This window comes from Ixodes scapularis, unplaced genomic scaffold, assembly GCF_016920785.2.
Source record: "Ixodes scapularis isolate PalLabHiFi unplaced genomic scaffold, ASM1692078v2 PGA_scaffold6__148_contigs__length_123643588, whole genome shotgun sequence".
In the NCBI taxonomy this organism is placed as follows: domain Eukaryota; kingdom Metazoa; phylum Arthropoda; class Arachnida; order Ixodida; family Ixodidae; genus Ixodes; species Ixodes scapularis.
This window is the reverse complement of record NW_024609881.1, coordinates 108,702,888-108,723,541: the sequence shown is the minus strand read 5'-3', so window position 1 is coordinate 108,723,541 and position 20,654 is coordinate 108,702,888. Positions and strand designations below refer to the sequence as shown.

General features: G+C 46.6%; 1 protein-coding gene across 1 annotated transcript in view; it reads right to left on the bottom strand.

The window, feature by feature from the left end:
- Positions 1 to 20,307, bottom strand: part of LOC8028630 (zinc finger protein ush) — a 232,629-nt gene extending 212,322 nt beyond the window's left edge. The window contains exon 1 of the mRNA XM_029987364.4: positions 19,908 to 20,307. Within this exon, the coding sequence (XP_029843224.2) occupies positions 19,908 to 19,947 (40 nt within the window). The 5' untranslated portion in view covers positions 19,948 to 20,307. The remainder of the gene's footprint in view (positions 1 to 19,907) is intronic.
- Between the last annotated feature and the right edge of the window lie 347 nt (positions 20,308 to 20,654).

The window sequence follows — 20,654 nt, the reverse complement described above, 5'->3', positions numbered from 1 at the left end:
TCTAATGTTGAGCAAGTCGCACTTTTGAATCATGACGATCGGCAGTTGCGTCTGCTTTGCATACGAACCAAAATGGCGGCGCCGACAACAGGATCGGGAAACGGATTGCCGATACTCTAAGCGAAGCTCATTTAGTGGCCCTGTAGGTCAGACGAGGAGCTGCCAAGGTACATGGAGTGCCCTTTGAATCGTTATCTTCGATTTCTCCGATCAAAAACAAACGAAAAAATTCGGTCGGTATAGCTGCATGCGCGACTATACCGAGCGCGCGCAAACGGCGAGCTTCCACGGTACTTTCTGCAACGTGCATTCCGCAGCATCGAGATGGCCGCGGTCCAACGTTACCGCGGTAACAGCCTATTAATGTAAGTTCGTTCTGAGCATGCGCTCAGAACGAACTCACGACGCATTCACTGTGCCTGATTGGTTGGGCCGGTGATAACAACCCCACAAAAACGACAAGCGTCATGACGACGCACTTTTGAAGCCGCTTGTCGGATCGTGCGATGGGGTAAGACATAATATAAAATTGAGTATATAAGACTTTGTTTCTAGCAAGCCAGCCCTGAATGTTTTGCGAGATCAATTTTATCTTTTAGTATCCGGTGAAATAATACTCGCATGCACCTTTCAAATCATTCACTCAATATCTAAAACAAAAACAAACAAAAAAACATGCACGTCTCAAACTCGAAAAGCAATGTTTGTTTTTCTATCTCCGCAACCAAATCTGGTATGATCAATATACTCAGTGCAACGTATAAACCGTGCGCATAGTTTGCCTTTTCCTTGAGATGATAGCGATTATATGAGGGAGAGAAAGAGAAAGAAAGAGGAAAATAGGAAAAAAAAGAAAAGGACAGGTGAATTACTACCGCTGATCACACGCCAAGTTAGCTCCGGCCTGGTTAGGTAAAGGCTCCCGGATTAGAAAGAGATTAGCAGAAACCAGTTTTGGCGGAAAATAACGCTCATACTTCGAGGGTGGCAGCAAATACCACTTACGAGACAAGGCCCCGCGTCTCCCCTCCAAACGTCATCACCCGTGGACCGACGCCAAGTTCGTCTGCTTTTTTTTTTTTTGCAGGGGTTGTGGTGACTTCAGAAAGACTAAGAGGTTCGATTGGCTCTGATTGAAGAATATTATATAGACCTCAAAGCAAGCTGCGTTGAGGTCTTACCCACAATCCTTGTTTCAGAACCAATCGGAGCTCGCTGTCTTTCTGACGTCACTACAATCCCTACAAACGAAGCAGACGAACTCGCGCTCCACATAGCTGCGTCAGCGTCGCCGCCAGCGCGTATTTCAGTGTCTCACGAGACGAACGCGACGCTAGCACGTGGCAACCATGGAGTTGTTATAATGTACGCTAGAGGTTCAATTGGCGCTATAGTGTCTATGCGACTTCCGGGACGCAAATTGAAGCAGACAAAAACCGGCCTACCTTTGCGGTGCTCGTGTGCATTCCTACGGGAAAACGCGCGTGCATTTCGTCTCTTCGCCGGCAAATAGCATGAAACACTTTTGTAATTTGCGTCGTACCGAAGAGTGCGCACCTTTATTAACATTGTAAAAGTGTAATTGCTTTAGTTGGCGCGGTTTTCGTTATCAGTGATCGGTGTTTAACTTCGCTATATGTCGGGCCCAAACCTGCGTTCAACAGCAGGTGTGTAAAAACTAGCGAGGATTCTAAGCAAAATAACAATATAAAAGAATGTATACAGTGCGTTCGAGGTTCGTCAGCATTCCGGTGACGCTTATATGATGCTAATATGCCAGTCCTGTCCCTATAAAATAATGACCCCGTCTTGCATTTTTACGAGCGCTTAGAAACATTAAAAACGCAAAGAATAAAGTATGCGGGCTATGAAAGGTGTCCTTTTAATATTTTCTATGCCGGGCAGTTTTTTTTTTTTTTTTTTTTAGGCATTTACCGAAAATTTCGAGCGTGCAGGTGATATTTTGAACGTGAAACAATCATATTCGCACAGAGCAGCAAAAAAAATAAAGCAGCCCTTACTTATTGAAAATCGCAGTGTATTACGTATAGGCTTCAATGAATTTTGATCGTACATGCCCAAGGAGTTGCTGATAGAGTGTTACTGCGTAGTTATTACTGTCTCTCTTGGTTTTCCAAATGCTTTTCGCCCTCGTTTGGCCCGTATATATCGCGCCAACACTGTCCGGAGACAGTCAGTTTGCGAGAAATTCGAACCCGGCTTTTTACACCGCAAAACATCAACTAGACATTGCGGGGAGCTCAAACTTCGTCAGAACGTCTAGTCCCAGGCGTTCGAGCAGGATGCAAAAGTATTAACACCAACCGTTATCTTATTCAAAAGTTATTAGCGATTTTCTGAAAATTTCAATGGAAAAATGGCGGCTCTCGAATTCACATAGAGCTCTATGGCGCCAGAAACCAAAAACGGGCGAAAAAGGACCCCATTTTCTCATTGAAACATTGAAAATTAAAAAAAAAAAAAAAAAGGTGTAACTTTTGAATAAGCTAACGGTTGGTGCCGAAACTTTAGCATCTTGCTCGAACGGCTGGAGCTACGTTCTGAGAGAGCAATACGTGGAGTATGCAACGTCTGTGGTGTATAACATACCATTGAGTTACGGGAAATCGTATGTGGGCCAAACGGGGCGTTGCATCAATGAAAGGGCCAGAGAACATGCCTGGTCGGTCAAACAGTCCCCGTCCGGCAATCTTGCGGTGCATTGTGATAGGTGCCCATGTGGCCCGGAATTGGAAAAAAACAACAGTTCTGGGCAGATACGAAAACAAAACAGCGCGAGAAATACATGAGGGGGCAATGGGAGAGTTTGTGTATTAGTGCGCCGTCACTGCACTTAACAGATAAAGAGGTTTTCTTTTTAAGCCAACACCCAGACAGACGATATTAATAGTTCAATGTTGTTTTCAATAAATCTTCAGTTGTGAGCGTGCTTCGTCTCTGTCCCCTTCTTAGTCCTTGTTTATTCGGCGCTTTCCATTCAAAGTTCTGAAAGAGTTTGAGCTCTCCGCAGTGTCTAATTTATTTCTGCGGCGCGAAAAGCCGGGTTCAGTTTACTCACAAACACCCTATAGATACATGTACGGAGCTGTTTTAGCACCGTTTTTAATGCAATTCATTAAAAAAAAAAATAACGCCGTAACTGACCAAATATTTTGTCTGCCTGACTGAGGAATGTTCGAAGCTACGAAGTACACTTACGATTTATTCGGGGTATTTGCTCTTATATTGGAGCGCAGGGAGAAAATGCACTATCGGAAGTCAATTATCGACTGGTTGCTATTTCCTTCAATTTGCGACATCACACTAGCACCACAGAGCCGTATATGCAGAGTTTGTCCATTCATTGGGAAGTATAGGAGACAAATGAGGAGGCGTCATTGGCCGAAAGCGGGCTGGGCGTGTCCCAGGGCGTCTTCAGAAATTCGAATAAGACCAACCAGAAGCCGGAAATAATACCCTGGCGGTGGTTGCGAGAAACAAACTTAATAAGTGCGTCAGAGTAACTCTCGGTGACTGAAAAAATGGTGCACGTGATGTTTCATTCACGGTCATCCAAAATCATGGTGGAAGAGTCCGACTAGCGGAACGATCGACATAATCCGCACGCCACGCGCCGAGGGCCGGGAATCTGCCCTCCGAGCGGTCACACTCTGTCCGAGCAAAACAGAGTTCGAGCGGCACACTCGTTTCTTACATCGTTCTGCACGATGAAGATCGAAGCATCACGTGCACCCTATTTTCAACCATGAAGGGTTACTACATTTAACCCTTACGCGCTTCTTAATACGATTAAATCTGCTTCTCGCTACCACCGCTAGGGGATTCTTTTAGGCTTCTGTTTGGCCAAGAGACCATATCAAGCACTCTTTCTGCGTCTGGTGCACGCCCTGGCTCTGCCCGCGCTTCCCATTGACCAAACTCTCCATATATACATGGCTCTGTAGCTAGCGCCAGTTGAACCTCTAGCGCACATTATAATAACTATGGCGGCAACGTCAAGACGAACGCGTCTGCCACTTCGCGGAGTCCCTCTGAGTTTCAGCGTTATTGCCGCTTGAGGGCGGGTCGGGGATTCACTAAACATGACGTCATGAGCAGGCCTTGCCTCGGTATTGGTGGCAGTCGGCAGCCGAGGGCTCCCTCCCCGTTCCAACTGCCCCCTCCTCAAGCAGCGAGACAAAAACAAGACGCCGAGAGCAGCGCGCCCCAATCTCGATCTCTATGCACGAGCGGCCAGTTCGCCCGGCTGATTAGATAAGCGCCATAATTTAGAAGGCGGCCCGGAGGAAGAGAATGAAAAAGAGAAAAAAGCGCTCCGATAAGACGGCCCTGGAAGATCCGCAGGAACCTCTTTCTCCCTCGTTCTCCTCGCACCCCCGGCGCCGCTGATGGCCCCGCCGCTCCCGCGACCGCGAGCAGTCGTTCTCGCAGACCGGCGCTTCGACGGGGGGACCAGCGTCGTCGACGGGCCCCTCGAGGGCCTCGACGACTTGGGCCTAAAGTTTCGTCCGCTACAACACCTTTTATTTTGACACCTTTGGCCACTGAGTAACTGCTCATTCACACTGGAAGCGGATCCGCGTTCGCAAAGCGGTTGCGAACGTGATTGTATCAAGATCCAGTACAATTGCACGCGCACTCGATGACATCAAATGCGCGTGCAATTGTACAGGATCTTTATACAACCGCGTTCGCAACCGCTTTGCGAACGCGGATTCGCTTCCAGTGTGAATGAGCGGTAAGAGTGCGAAAAGAGCTGTTAAACATTTTTTACACCTTTAATGGTAAAATGATGTTTCAGAGACATCTTATCAACAGACCCTTTTAACGCAAAATGTTTTAGCTACATCGGACGAATTTTACGGAATATCAGACACGTTGTGTGACTTAAGTTCCACCGTTACACAAAGGTTAAAGTTTCTGGGGCTCACTAAGAACGAAGTGCCTCCTGGACGAGAATCGAACCTTCGACCTAATCTTTACGGCGGGACGAAGGGATCAGGACAACGACGCCTGCTGCGATTGGTCAGTGGCACGCCAATCACCAATCGCAGCTCACGTGTTTGGAGAGCAATTCCGGAAAGAGCCGGTGTGTGAGGAACAGCTGCGCTGTGAATTGTGATTTGCGCTATGCGCATTACATGATCCCAGGTAACTTCACCCCAGACACCCATGAATGCACCGATCGGCGCGCTTATTTCGAGTAATACGCCCTCTCTAATCGCACAATATATGGTGCGAACGCATAGGACGCCCTTTCTTTTTGACGGGTGTGAAAAGGGTGGAATGAAGGGTGCTATAACGCCCTTTTTTAATTTTGTTTACCGCACTGACTAGTGTTTAATACAGCTTTAGCGGAGGTTATTTCAGCGACTGTGTCGAATAATGATTGCCCGTACGCCAATGCCTTTTCTCTGGAGACACATTCCTACAACTTAGATGTGCGGCATGCCTTGCGTGGAATATTCACGAAAACGAAGCAAGCGATGTATTTCGTGACCTTCGTAATACCCTACTTCCAAACATCTTTGGCCATGGAGAGGAGTGGCATGGTTTCAATTTCGATCGCCGCGTTGGCGAAGTAGTGCTTCTCGGTATACTGCGTGAAAATAAAAGTCTGCGCTCGGCTCATTGCATCCATTCACTTTGGTTGGAGCTATAGCACGCACCTTTAACGGCCGTAAGGACCCGCCTAGACTTAGCAAGAAGTAAGGGTACGGATCATTAAAAAAAATAATAAAGAATCCAAGGACATTGAGGCGATGAAACAGGCTTATAAGTCCATGCAGTACACCTGGTCTTCTTTCCTTTGTTTACCTGCGCACATACTTTGATACGTTGGGAGCCACCCCAAAAACGTGTCCCAGCATTCTATTTGTGTTAATACGTAACACTTACAGTATTATAACTTTCAAAAAAAAAAAAAATCCCATATTTAAATATGCATGCACTGTGTATACTTGTTCATGACGGGATATCGTGAAACAAGGTTGGCAAACTCGAAACCGACACCGCGGGACCCCCCATTAGGTTCCTAAGATACTTTGCGCAGCACTATATATACGCCTCTATAGGAACGCTCCGATTTTCGCGAGAGGTCTACTCCAAAAGGCGATCGCCTGCCAATGAGTGTTTCTGAAGTGTCGAGTATATAATATAAGGCGCTGGAGCAGTCAGCATGCAGGTTCGCGGCGGTTCTTGTTCTCGTGTCAGGTTTATTGTTGCGTCTGTATTTGCCATTTTTTGTGCATGCGAGAACTGCATGGGGTGTTTCCTGCCTGTAAACTTGTTGCTCGTAAAAACAAAAACAAAAAAAAGACGACAGGTTATCTTAATGTTCATGTCTCGGGGTTTTGCTTACATGTTTCCTAACCATCTCGCCTACATCATTTCTTTTCCTGCAGACTGCCAGTTCCACCATTGCACAATGCATAAAAAAAGCTACTGTATAAAAAAAAAATTTTTTTTTCTTTTTACGCTTGACTTGGGTGTCAGGTAGGACGCTCAGCAGGCAGCGAGCCGTCAGACGATCGGTCGCCATCGCCCAGGAACCGGCGAAACCCGTTGGGGCGAAGCCGACGGGATCGGGTCTAACGCCGACGCCTGACGTCACTGCGACCAGTCATCGCCGAGAAGCCGCCAGCTGGACTGACTTGCGTTCTCGCCCCAAGAATATGCTTCCTTCCCGGAGCGCGAGACGCAGTGCATAAAAAACGCTGTCGCTCACCTTTCGGACGGTTCCACGTTAAAGCCCGCCAACATATAGACGCTTTACACACGCGCCAGAATACAGCCGCCATTGCTGACCTTCTCTTGTTTTACCGAGATACCGAGCCACTGAAATTGGTGAAAACGAGCCTCCCCAAAAGCCAATGCTGTGAAGAAAGGCGGAATAAAATCTAAGATGGCAATAACCTGGCCTGCTATGGTAATAATGAAGTGAAGTAAACGTAATAAGGGGAAACAAAAACTGAAGGTCAGTTATGGCACTGCCCATGCACAGCTGCTGCAAAGCGTCTATACATGAACGCACTAAATATATTAACACCCTTAAGGGTGTAATAAATTCGTTACCTTGTCGCCAGTTTTGAAACCCATCTATACAAGAATTTAACATCCTAAGGGTGTAAATACAGGTCTATTTACGCCACGAGGGGAGTAAATGAGCATGGTCTTTTTGAACCTTTAGATATGTTGACACACTTAAGGGTGTCAATACACCTGACATCAACACCCACCTTATAAGGGTGTGAAACGGGGCTAACACCCGTGGGGTGTTATAGCAACAGCCTTAGGGTGCTTAAAAACACCCTAAGAAGCCGGGCGATTACAGCAGCAGTATCAGAGATGTATGTTTTACGAGCAACAAGTTTACAACCAGCAAGTGCCACATACTGTGCCTCGTGTGCAGAAACCATAAATACGAACGTAATGTAGAGCGAGATCGCAATCAAGGCCGCGTTGACAGCTCCTGCTTCTTGAATAATCGACAACTAAAGAATACTAATTCGCAGGTCCGGGATTCTCCGCTATATCGTTAGTATTTCGCGTAGGACATAATACCTCGAACATACAAAAATGTTTCCGAGTCAAATGCATTAGTACAGATAATTATTATCAACAAAGTAGCCAAAAACAATATTCCTAAAGCTGTATTAAGGTGTACTCCGCCGATTTTTGAGCTACCTCAACTAACTATATTTTCTGACTCCCAGGCCTTTACCCTTTCTGGAATGCTATTTAATATCGTGAAATTCATAATAGTTATTGCGAAATCGGCAAATGAAAATGATGCAAAAACAGACATTCAAATATACCCGCCCTTTTCAGGGCCGTGACGTCAGTGGAAGTTCAGCTTGGCAGTCGGGCGAGTAGTCTAAAAAATAGAATATGCCAATTATTTGTTCCGTGCTGGAGCACGGGGACTGGAGCGAGCTTCCAAGGCATTCATTTGACACCATGAAACTGCTTCGAATCAGTTGGGAACAAATTCTACAGTCCAAAGAGTGAACCCCTGCACTTCCAATGACGTCACTTTTTCATTGTTGCCAGTAGAGACTTTCAGTTTGAAAAACACGGTGAGGACCAAAATTGTAAATTCCATAACTTCGTGAAAAAAAATTATTTTGACCTAATATTTGGGATACTATTTTGGCGATGTTGTTTGGCGAGTTTAGCAAAATTTAAAGCAAATCGGGGACCATGAAGAAATCGGCGGAGTACACCTTTAAGCGGGTGTCAGGTTGCCCGCACCTTTTTTCGCCAGCCCCATCCTTTCCCACACCCTTTTTACACTCTTCAAAAAAGAAAGTAAGGTGTTCTCGGCTTCCATCCAACAGCACCTTATATTACAAATAAAAAAGTGCGTACTACTCAAAATAAGACCATTGAAAGGGGTGCAGCCGTGGGTGCATAAGTATCAGGAACACCGTTTTTACACCCTAAGAAGAGTAAAACGTTCTCTCAGTTCCTTTTTTTAGAATTTAATGGGTTTAATCAAAACTACTAGTATGGAGGGAAGTGTTCATTTGGAGCACTAACATAATTGGTTAAATTCCATGCCCGCTAATGCCCTTTCGATATCCGAAGTAACGTGTCTCACAACGCTGATATCGTGTTCTGGCTAACGGAGTTACGCAGTGTATATTCGCTCATCTTTTTTGTTTTGTTTTTTTCTGCGGAAAGTTTTTTTTAACGGCCGACTCACCGCGGACACCCATCGGCTCTATATTTCTTTTTCTTTTTTTTCGCAGATTTGATTTACCGCAGTTGTGAAATATTTTCAACAATGTTATAGGTGGCCATTTTTCGGAGAAATCTCGAACATTTAGTTTCGCGAATCCTGCGAAATCAGCAGTTTAGTCTGGGACTGCGTTTAGCCTGAGAAGGAGCTATGACAACAGATGTCCGTCGCAGATGTCTGATTATATATATATACAGACTTCATAAACGCCAACTCGTTGGTAAAGTTCTCTTCTAATTGGCCCTCGCGTTTGTTTGTTCGTTTTTTTGTTTTTTTTTACCGTACATGCGCGTGCTTGCTTCTTCGTTTTGTTCGGGCTGTTTTTAGTGTGGGAAGCGTTTTGGAATATACCTTCCGGTAATATTATACGTAATCGATCCTTTCTGCTTGCCTGTTGTTGTTTTTCTTTCTATTTTACAGCACCTAGATTATTAATGTTTACATTGTTTTTACGATTTTCCAGTATTCTTCTTCTTCATCGGTGATTGGTCGACTGCAAGCGGAACGACAGATCCGTAGTGCTCTCGAATCGGTTATTGTCGCTTACAGCCAAGAAACTCACGGCTGATTGTGTTCATTCTTTGTGATTGGTTCCCCGGTATTCTTACCAACGAATGGAGCAATCCCATTGGCTGTGGTGCGATGATTAGGCGATGGGCACCCTCCACGCCCACCTTGGCGGTGCCAATCATGCAGCCATGTAATCGCTGCAGCATTGTGCAGTGATTCCACGCCTTCCAACAGAGGGCAGACTTTCTTTGCAATGCGGAGTGAGTGAATAAGGTTTTCACATTTAAATATTCTAAGCTTAAATAGTAAAACTCAATGGCTAGGTGGCGTAAGCTACCGCCCGATCTAAAGGGCTTAGCCAGATTCATCCATCCATCCATCCATCTACTCGGAAACCAACAGTGGTGACAAAGTGCCAGCGTTTTTTTCTTTTGTTTTTGTCTTTTTATTTTCGTTTGATACACGACCTCGCGTAGAAGGGTGTCGAGAAGACGACGACGCTCCGGCAATCGGGGCGCGAAAAATAGCAGCGCCGGCGGCACTCGCGATATCGCCCCCGCTTATCGGCCGCGGGGCTTGTGGCCCGAGTCCCAGATAAGGCCGGTGCGCGATAAGCAAGGAGGGGGCTCCGGATAAGTCGGACATCTGCCGCCTCGATTATTTCCCGTACGCCTTGAGCGGGAGGACGCGCGGCCTGCCTTCTCCCTCCTCCTTATCAGCGCCGCAGATAAGGCCGCAGTCTGCTCCTTCTTATCTCGTCGCCCCCCCCCCCCCCCCCCTTTTTTTTATCCATCTGAAGATCCGCGAAGGCCCACTTGGACAAGCCGGCCGCAGGTGGCCCTCAGGGCTAAGGCGCTTACATTCGCTAGATCCAGATCGGACATGAGGATATCGGTCCCTGTATAAGCTGCGCTCGTAAACTCGAATGACACTCAAGAACCAGGTCAGGTACACCCAATAAACGCGAAGGCGTATCCATCACCACCAGTATACAGGCGTGCCACAGTGTACCAAGAAGAGTACACCCGTAAGCGATATGAAGGTGAACAGCCCTCTTCTTGTTTTTGACGCTCCTGCAAGTTTTGGAACAAGCTCTGTTTCAGAAGAGGGCTAGAACACTACGTTTGGACCCCAAACCACGTACCATTTGAGACGTTGAGAGATAATACAGCTTTAGGGAGCCGTAAAACAGGCAAGAAACCAGGTAAGGTGTTCACCTTCATATTGCCGGCGGGTGTTCAAAACCGTAGAAGTGCTACGATGAATGCGAAGACGTTTCAAAAGCCGATGAAGATACCACCATGCGTAGGTGGCCAAACGTCCATCTTTTTGTTCATGCCTCGGTTGTGTCAAGTCAGAGTAAACGCTTTTAACCGTGTAGAGCGCTGCTTATGTCTAGGCTGATTGCGGTGGCCGCGTTCGGGTTCTTCCATATGATATGGCGGCATCCTGAGACGCGTAAGTGCTTGGGAGAGTTCCCGACGACCTGTTCATATTTTCTTTTGTTGTACAGACGCACCAGGATTCTAAATGCAAACGTTCCCGCCATCTTTTTTTTTTTTTTAACTTTTGCTGAGCACGTTGCGAAATTACATCACTGCGCGCCACTTCGATGTATACTCGGACACAACTTTTCTTGGCAATGCCGTCAAATGCATGAGACCACCTCTACGACTTTGAGCGCCTATCAAAGATGTGCGCGCTCTCTTTACTCTCCTCGAAAATGCCAAGACAATCCCTGCTCTCTTTCTTCGCGTACATGACATTCTCATAGTTCGTAGCGCGGATGGTGCGCACTGTTTCGCGATTTTTTGCAAATGATTCACTGCAGTACTTCTGTCACTGCAGTGGGTTCAGGCCAACACCACCCAGAATAAGTACCCTGTGAAACACCGAACATTCTGCTGGCTTTCAATAAAGGGTGGTCTGTTATGCTTCTGAAATTATTTCTGAATTAAAAAAAAAACTCTACATAAATTTTAGTTCGTTGGATAAGTGCACCGATGCTTAGCGGAGTAGTTAGTAGCGTACGAGTGAGAAATATTTTGGCCACATTTCAGATATGTGCGACGACATTAAATATGGGCACCGTATAAAACTATATAAGCGTTCGAAAAAAACAAAACATTGGTATCACTCTCACGTGCCTTGAGATAACAATGTTCTACGATATTCTGGCATCCTGTCAGGCTGAAACGAACTTCTCGGGAAAGCAAGTCAATGAACCGATAAACTGATAAAACGTCGAGAGGATAATAAAACGAAAAAAAAAGTATAGATTAATTTTCTTTTATACCAGCGAGAGATAAGCAGACGCGGCCCCATGCACGTTATCCGCAACACATGCCATATTGTACCCGGGAATTTCCAATCGTTTATAGCTTATTGAGATAATATATGGATAGCGTTATCTCTATCAACCTATTGCACGTGCCACGTAATAAAAAGAAAATAAAAAAAAAACCTTGACAGCGTCGTTTCGGGAAACAAAGCCACTGATTATACAGACGAATTAACGCCGAGGTGCTTCGGTGGCGCCCTCTTTCTGTTTCCGTTCGTGACGTCACAGCCAAAATGTTCCTCGCCATGAATTCTCGAGTTGCAACTGACCATTTACCATCAGTTGCGAACTACAATTTCGATGGCATGTGTAAAAATAACACTGGAGGCTCTCGAGTCATCGCATTCTTAAACCAACATCGCCACAGTTGAAACTCTCGACATTGCGCTGATTTCCGTCGATGAATGAAAAAAAAGAAAACACATAATCCAGATGAAGCCGTCACAGATGAGCGCTTGGCCGACCGCGAATTGCGACCACAGCGACACTTTTGGTCGAGCACGTCACTAATGAGTGTTTTACTATACAGGGATCAATCGAGAAAACGAAATCCGTTTTTCTGCCTACATAAATAAGCTAACGCATCGCAGAAAGCTGAAACACCATAAGACAGTGACGCTAACGGCGGTGATAAAATGCGAATGTGCGAGCACACGAGGTTACCTCGATCGAAAGATATGAGAGAAAAACAAAGTTTATTCATAAGCTAATGTCCATTTAATCCTGATATTCATCACACGAAAATTTTAGATTGTAAGCGCCTTACAACATTTTTCTTTTTCGGTGAAACAAGAACAAAAAAGCTTGCCAGTGAGAAAAAACGATATTGTCTTATTTTCCTGCTGACAAGTGTTTTTATTAAAATAAATGCTACAGGCACCCACACTCTCAAATTTACGTTTGCTGAATATTAGGCTTAGGGGGATGTCGGCCCGTAATGGAATCTTGTTTTTCTCTGGTATCTTTTCATCTAGGTGACGTCAGCTGCTCACACTTTCGCATTTTGCAATCACCGCTGGCGTCACGTTCTCACAGAGTTTCAGCCTTCTACGATGCGTGGTCACACTATTCGGGCCGAAAGATCGGCTTTCCTTTCCTCGATTGACCAGCTGTCTATAGATTAGTATAGTTGAAGGCTAAACAGGTTCGTTCCTTCTATTCCACGGCTTGATTTCTCCCCTCGCTCCCTGTCTTTCTTCACCCGTGGTCCTGAGTTTCAGCCCAAATATTCCGAAGCCCCCAGGACTTCAGAATACATATTTTGTTTTGTCTTTTTGTTTAACAAGTATTTCATTACGGCTTCATCTTCCGACTATAGTCACTAGATAGGCTTTGGAGTACCGACAACTACCCAGGGATTTATACCCCCCCCCCCCCCCCTTTTCTCCTCTTCAAATTAGGGGAGTAATGTCTTCATACTTTCTAGTGATGAGTCCACCGCCCTCGGACATCTCAAGAGTAAATCATATCGGAACAAGTTGAGAAGCCAATTGACGTAGTCACTTCAAAGGACCAACGAAACAACGCGAGAAAAGATCCACAATCTCAAATCGAGGCTAGCGAGGGAATATAGTTTTGTGAACCTTTCGAAAACTCGAAGCGTTCTTGACGGTGAGGCGCGTGGCACAAACTCTCTCGGCCGGTTCGCCACTAAGTTTCGGTTTCCACTGGCACCTTCGCTGCGGCATCGCGTAGCGACCGAATGCACTGCTTGCAGCAGCTCTGTCAAATACGCATACCTCGCCACTCGAATCCTGCCTCTGTGGCACCAGTTTTAGGAAAACATTTGAGTACTGCATGGTACATGTATAATCAATATTTGGTTAGTGCAAGCTCGAAAGGTGTTTGGTTTGCCAGCATCATGCTCTTTCTCACATCAAGTCGAACCTCATGGGAACTTGGAGTACGGGCTACACGCCTTTCTGTGACGCCTGCGCTCACGAGAGCGAATAAATAATATTGCAACTGCCAGAAAAAAAAAAAGAAAAAAAAAAAACGAGCTGTGGCTTTTTTGTACACGCCCATCACTGACGAAAGAAAATAAATTAAACGCAAAAATATATCCCTCACTACTGCACAAAAAAACAACCGCGAACCCTTGCTCGTGTCAACATATGTCTCCCGCACAAATTTTATACTGATTAGAAATGAAGTATTAGCAAACCCTGAGATCGGCTGCGACGTAGATCACGCCGAATAGTCACAACAGCGGCCGCCCCCCCCCCCCCCCCCCTGTAACCCTTTTAAGCAAGCTTTAGGGCCTCTAGAAGGCTGTGCCTAAGGGCGGCCAGGTTAAGAATGCTCATAAAATTCAACAAACCTGTAAACATTTGATTAGGAATGATCTTTCAGCGCATGGAACTCTTGCATAGTTTCTCCGGAACACTCGTATCGATTTCGGAATAATATCCCGGTAAAAGACGCGATTTCTCGCACACATGATCGCGGATAGCATCACAAGCGATGTATTTTAACGTGGTTCGGCCTATCAGACAATATAACAAGAAACGAGATACAAGGCAGTCACACACCTATGACGCCCCACCATCCGACGATTCTTTGCGTTTTTGGGAGGCCACGCGGTTGCTATGGATGTCAGCCATTGAGTCTTGCGAAATCAAGTGTGTAGTTTCGTACCTGCGCTTTCGATAGGTTTTACGAATATCTGGAGGCAGACGAACTCGTGCAAGAAGCACAAAGAAGTGCAAATGGAGGATAACGTCGAGGCCAGCGGAAAATACCTCCAAAGACTAACTTCATCGTACAAAGAAAAAGTTGTAAACAACACGCAGAAAAGGTTTTCTGACGAGTTGCTAGAGCTGGCAAGATTTCACGAAATGTTCTTATCAAGAGAGGTAAATCCAGAGTTAAAAATAAACAACTAGATGTGTGGAACGAGCAAAGAGGACATGGTCCGCGAATATAAGATCTACCGAAGATATCCCGGCGACCTGGCTTCGCAGAAAGAACTGCTGGCACTTGCGTGCGAAGTCGAGAGGAAAGCCATGTTTCCTGTCCTGTGTGCTGCAGCAAAGAAGATCTTGCTTTCTCCTGTTGGAACTGCTGGTGTAGAGAGAACGTTCTCAACCATGAAGAGGATCCTTACCTCAGAAAGGTCTCGTCTGACTCTAGCCCATGTTGATGCCCTAATGAACGTTTCCGTAGAAGGCCCCAATTTTCCCAACATTACAGACGCCACGGATGAGAAGACGGACAAGTACTGTCAGTTTATCAACAAAGCTTTTCATATCTGGGAAAGAAAGAAAAAACTTGTCATGCCTTGGAATGGTTTCTTTTTGAACTCGGGTTGCATTAAGATGCTTTTCATGTTCTGTATATCTATACATGCGAACATTGCGGGAACTATAATTTGTGCAGTATCACAACAAAAGCAAGTCAAAAGAACCATGACAGAGTGCTGCTGGGAGGAGGGGAACAGCGGGTGTAGACTACTGCAACGTGTGGCCATCACGGACAAGTTACGTAAAAACTGTATATAAAACAGCGTTTTTTAAATATTGTGTACCATTCTTCTAAACTTTCTGGCGCCAACTGTAAAAAAAAAAAGGGTTTTTTTTTTTTTTTACTAATGCATGTTTAATTTTTGGTTATGCCGAAATATTGATATGAGGCTCGATTGATTTGTGTCCCGGCAAGAATAACGCAGTTTCATCTAAGACATTTAGGACTTTTACTCTGTTTATAGGTACTGCAAGCGTATTTTGATATATATAAATATAATAGAGACAGAGAGATATCCAAATACTACATCCAAAAATATTGTAACGAGGAAATTAACCACTGGATGCTTTTTCAAAAGGTTTAATAATTATAAGTAACCTTTTTTTTTTTGTCCTCTCGACAGCTACAAACTCTGGATATTTAGAATTTAGTTGAGCTCATTGAACAAGGTTTTTAACAGCCTACATCTATTAGTAACGTAGAATAAGAATAACCCCGACCTCCCCCCCCCCCCCCCCCCCCAAGCAACAAAAAAATCCGACACTTTTTTAAATCTGAAATTCTGGATAAACCCTTGCATCCACCGACTAGGCTTGTGGCCGCCGCCATTTTGTTTTCTACAGAGCGGAGCGGGCGCAATCTGGCGATAGAAAGAGCCACTTCCGGAACTCTTTTCATAGAGGATGTGAGAAAGCTCGGACGACATCGGTTTGCACAGTGTCGCGGACTGTTGTAACATTTCTGAAGGACGGAAAAGCGCACTCTGCGATTTCAGATAAGGCTTAGGCGGTAACAACAATTGTAAGCAAGAAGATGGCCGGAGTGTCGTTGCTCTGAAGCGTATTTGGTGGCTCTAGACCTTCTTCATGTACTGCCGTCCCCAGCCACCGAATAGGCGTATCCGGTATGGGCGCTTCAACTTGTAAAGATTTTTAAAAAAAAGTAGAGGGGAAACAAAACAAGAATGTGTGATGGTTACGCTTACATCCTAAACGTCTTCTACTGCAGCGTGACGACGGCAAAACAATCTTTTCGCCCATACTGGAAGTGACGACAATTCAAGATGGCGACTCGCTTGTGAAACGGGTCTATGAATCCGGCTAAAGCCACTGGATCTTACGAAAGTATAGCGCCATTGCCTTCCTGCATGCCTGTTAGTCAGACACAACCAGAGACTAACATACAGTCGAGCAAACCTCGCAAGGTGATTGGCTGGTCGGTTCAGCTGCCGCGGCAACCGCCATGTCGGTCCATTCAAATCTTCGAAGCTTTGAGAGGGTCGTTTGAAGCAGTCGCGCCAAGATCGCTATGGATTGGAGCCTCATCGTGTATTGAAAGCGTTTTTCGCAAATGTAAGCATCCCTGGCACTGTGCATGAAACACACGTATCAATCAGACCTGTCTGAACAGATCTCTTAAAACGGTAGTGTTCTTCTTCAGTATTTAAAGGGAGAAAAATTAGTTCTTTAATGCCGCCAAGCAGCGACGTCGCATGTGGTGCAAAAATGTGCGCTTGTTTCGCTGGTGTCTGTATAGACGCTTTACACACGCGCCAAATTACAGCCGCCATTGCTGGCCTTCTCTTGTCTGACCGAGATGCCGAGCAACTGAAACGGTAGTTGACGATCCTCTACAAAGGCCGATGCTTTAGAGAAGGACACAGTTGAATCTAATATGGCAATAACCTGGCCTGCTATGGTAATGATGAAGTGAAATAAACGAAATAAAAGGAAGCAAAACTGAAGTTCAGTTATGGCGGCGTCCATGCACAGCTGCTGCAAAGCGTCTATATCAAAATCTCGGTATTCAAGAAATGTCTTCATAAAGGAGGGGATCGGTGGCAGAGTGGGCTAGCGCACACCAGCTCGGAGCATGTAGAGGGAAAGCTCGCGCTGCAGAAACCAGGGATCCTGGGTTCCGCGGCGTGACAAAGTACGATTTAATTTTTGAGGAAGTCACCAGACCACTATTCGCCTCCTCGACTAACTTGACTCCTACGGATACGGTACACTGTATACTCTGGTGTTTAACCGTCTCGGTGGCCAGCCGAGGCCCCAGTTGGTGCGTTCAAACATCGGCCGAAGTTTGTGTGAAGTTAAACGAACGCTTAGGATTATTGAGGTGAAGGTGCCTTAAAAATGATCTCGGTGCACGTTGAAAGACGCCCAGGTGGTAAACTTTGCCGGGACAAGCGCTTTTTGTTCCTCGACGCAACGCGGCAGCGGCGCCAATAGCGAAACTGGCTGATGAAATCAGTCTAATAATAATTGGGGCTGTGTGGATATTTATACAGCGTGTAGTTGGTCAGCCATTTCAATGTTGCGACGAGTCACTCGCTGTAGTTGAGCAATTTAGCCAGTGCAGTAGAACCGCAAGCCTGGGGTCTTTAACGTGCACCACGCAGTAGCGATATACGACCATATGATACTCATCCAGATCGAAACGGGCAGGGGTGGGGATTGAGGCCAGGATCCCTGGGTTCTGCAGCGAGAGCTTTCGCTCCACGTGCTCCGAGCTGGTGTGCGCCAGCCCACTCGGTCACTGATCCCCCAAATCACTCTAGCGACTAGGCCCATAGTAGACCTATAGAGAACCAAAAGAACGAGCGTGCGGTGACCACGAGCGATGTTCGTTAGTCACAAAAAACTAATTTCGCTGCTGTCTATAACCATGTTCGCTATAAAAGCACACGAAAACCTGAGTACCAACCTCATCGACATAATTGGATGGACATACCGGCAAGAATGTCTACTCATTTATGAAAATGCGAATCAAGAGCGAGCTGGTTCGAGCTCGTTCTAAAGACGTGCATTTCTAGCGCGACTGCTCGTTCTGCGGAAGAACGCTTTAAACCTCGAGCTCTCCCTTAGTAGCACAATTATGTCCTCAGGATGTCCTAACGTTCTAGGGTTGTCCTAGGGACGTTCACAGGACATTCGTGCTGCTTGGGTCCCGCGTGTGCCATTGGCTGCAGTATCAGCTTAAGCGTGAAAGGAGTATAGAGAGTCTTAGCACTCGACCGCTCCAGAAGCAAATACATCAACCAATCACTGATAAGCAGTTGTCACACCCGGTGGCCGACTCCAACCACCAGAATATGGTACCTTCCAGAGATCCTCCAGAATATGCATTTCATATGGGAGTGCAAAGCACTGGCCCAATCTCTGATCAAAACCCTCTGACATCTTCGAACGCTAGGCTGCCGAGCCGACGACATTAAAGCACAGCGCCCTTCCACGGGACCCCCGCCATATAAGAAATCTCTAACTTTACAAGAGATAGAGGGAAACTGGCGTCTGGCACAATAAGCGTTCACTTACAGGAGGCATCTTATATGGAGGGACAAGGTACAGGCTCACTCTTTGATCACGGCCCTAAGCGCTCCGACATCTTCATACGCTATAGGATGTCGAGTCGACGACATTTGAGCCATGTCACTTTCCCTGAGGAACCGCCGCCATATCAGAAAACTATCCTCTGCACCCTCTTCGACTATATACCTTCATGACACAGGTGTAAAGGGAAATTGGTGTCTGACACTGTACTAGAGTCCCCTCACAAGAGGCATTTCATATGGGAGGGCAAGGTACAGGTTCAGTCTTTGGCCAAAGCCCTTCGACATCTTCAGACTCTATAAGCTACCGAGTCAACGACATTGAACCATGGCGCCTTCCCAGAGGATCCCCTGCCAGATAATAAAACCGTCCCATCCACTTGATCTATGTCAATGACACGGGTGTAGAGACATACCTCTGTCCCTCTCAGAACGTATTCCAGGCATCGTCGCCATAAAAGACCTCCGCAGCCTTACTGACCTCCCGCTAAACGTTTTATTAACCAATGAATCGATTCAAAAGGAGGACCTTATGATAAATTTCTAACACCACCTTCCCGTTTTGAAACCTTGGGACTCCTCCATCCTGTTCCATATAGATGACGTCGGTCAAGTGGGCCAGTCGTACTGAGCCAACATCTTAGGAGTACACAAATACATGTCACAACTACAACTTAAACTTTCATGCTTTGTCGGTAGATGTGGCTGATTCTGGTGTGACCTTATGTTAAATTCCCTATTTCCGTGGTCAACAGGGTCGTTTATTAGTTTGCATGTGTGAGTGTGTGTGTGTGTGTGTGGGGGGGGGGGGGGGGGGGGGGAAGGAGGGGACCCAATGTTGTCACATGCCAATAAAAGATTCCCGAGCACCAGCAGATTCCCAGGTGCTCCTAGCAAACATTCGAGTGACACACATTAGCGTTTCACTGTGATGACGACACACGAAGTAACGAGAGTTATCAGGACATTCCTACTTCGTACAGCATACGAAGCACGGATGTTATAATAAATTATTGATGTGCCTCGACGTAAGCTAACGTACACGTTCAACCAGTAATGCATGTGGATGCAACGCTGTCAACATCCTGATCGTTTTAAAAAGCTGCCGCTGTGACTTACTACGGGGATGAGTTGGGCTAGTTGGTTATTATACATCACGGGTGGAACCACCTGAACAATGAAGGAAGGAGAAACAGAAAAGACAACCGACCGCTGTAGGGCGTACGGGTTGAGGAGGTTGAAATTAACGAAACAGGTGCTCATTTAACTAGAAAGATAACTTATTACGTGGATGAGTTGAGCTAGCCATAGAAAAAGCCGGCGATCGCTTGCTTATGCTAACAGTGCCGCAGTCTGTACTTTTTTTCTTCTTCTTTTATTCATGACGTTTCGGTGGAGGTGCGGGGTGTCGTTCACCCATCTGTTACGTTTCGCTTCGTTTGTTTTGATTCGACGCGTTCGCGGTCAGGCCAACGGACCCGCGGTCGAAAGCTTACTTTTCAGGGGCTTGGGGTTGGACTGCTTGCGACGTGACATTGAATCCTGGCCGCGCGTCAGGCAGCACCGAGCACGCGGCTGATCCACGGGAACACCGAAGAGCGCCGGCCGACCGGTACGCGCGGCGGCGTTCAACAAGCACGCTGGCGGTGACGACGGCCCGTCTTCTCGCCGCCGTCGGGGATGGCAAGCCGTCGACGCGCACCCGCGGCGGGGTACAACACACACACACGCACCACGTGGTCGCACCTCTCCGTCTCGTCGTCGTTCATGACGCTTCTTTCGCCCGGCACAATACACGCACACACGCGGTACACACACCGACGCAAAAGCGGCAACGCTTTTTCACCCGGTGGCGCCGAGTCACCGACTGAGGCGCGCGCGAGGAGTACGTTCTCCGGACGCTGCGGAGGAGAGAGGTGGAAAAAGGGAAAGGGGGAGGGTGGGCGTGGCGTAGGTGCGCCACCGCCTTCTGCGCCTGCGCAGTGCGCGTCGGTAGGCTTTGGCGTGTCGCGAGGGAAATTTAAAGGGGGGAAAAGGAAAAGAGGCGCTTGTTTTGAACCAAAAGTGGAGTTTTGATACAGCGACCAGATTTTAGGGGGAGAGGGTGGGGGAGGGGGTTATCCCAAATTTGTGACGTCATGCATGGTATCCGTCCCGTTGCGATTGAGTGTGTTCCGCAATGAATTCAAGAGATGGCAGACTTGTACGTCAGGCGTTACACCTAGCGCGTTACCGGCACCTAT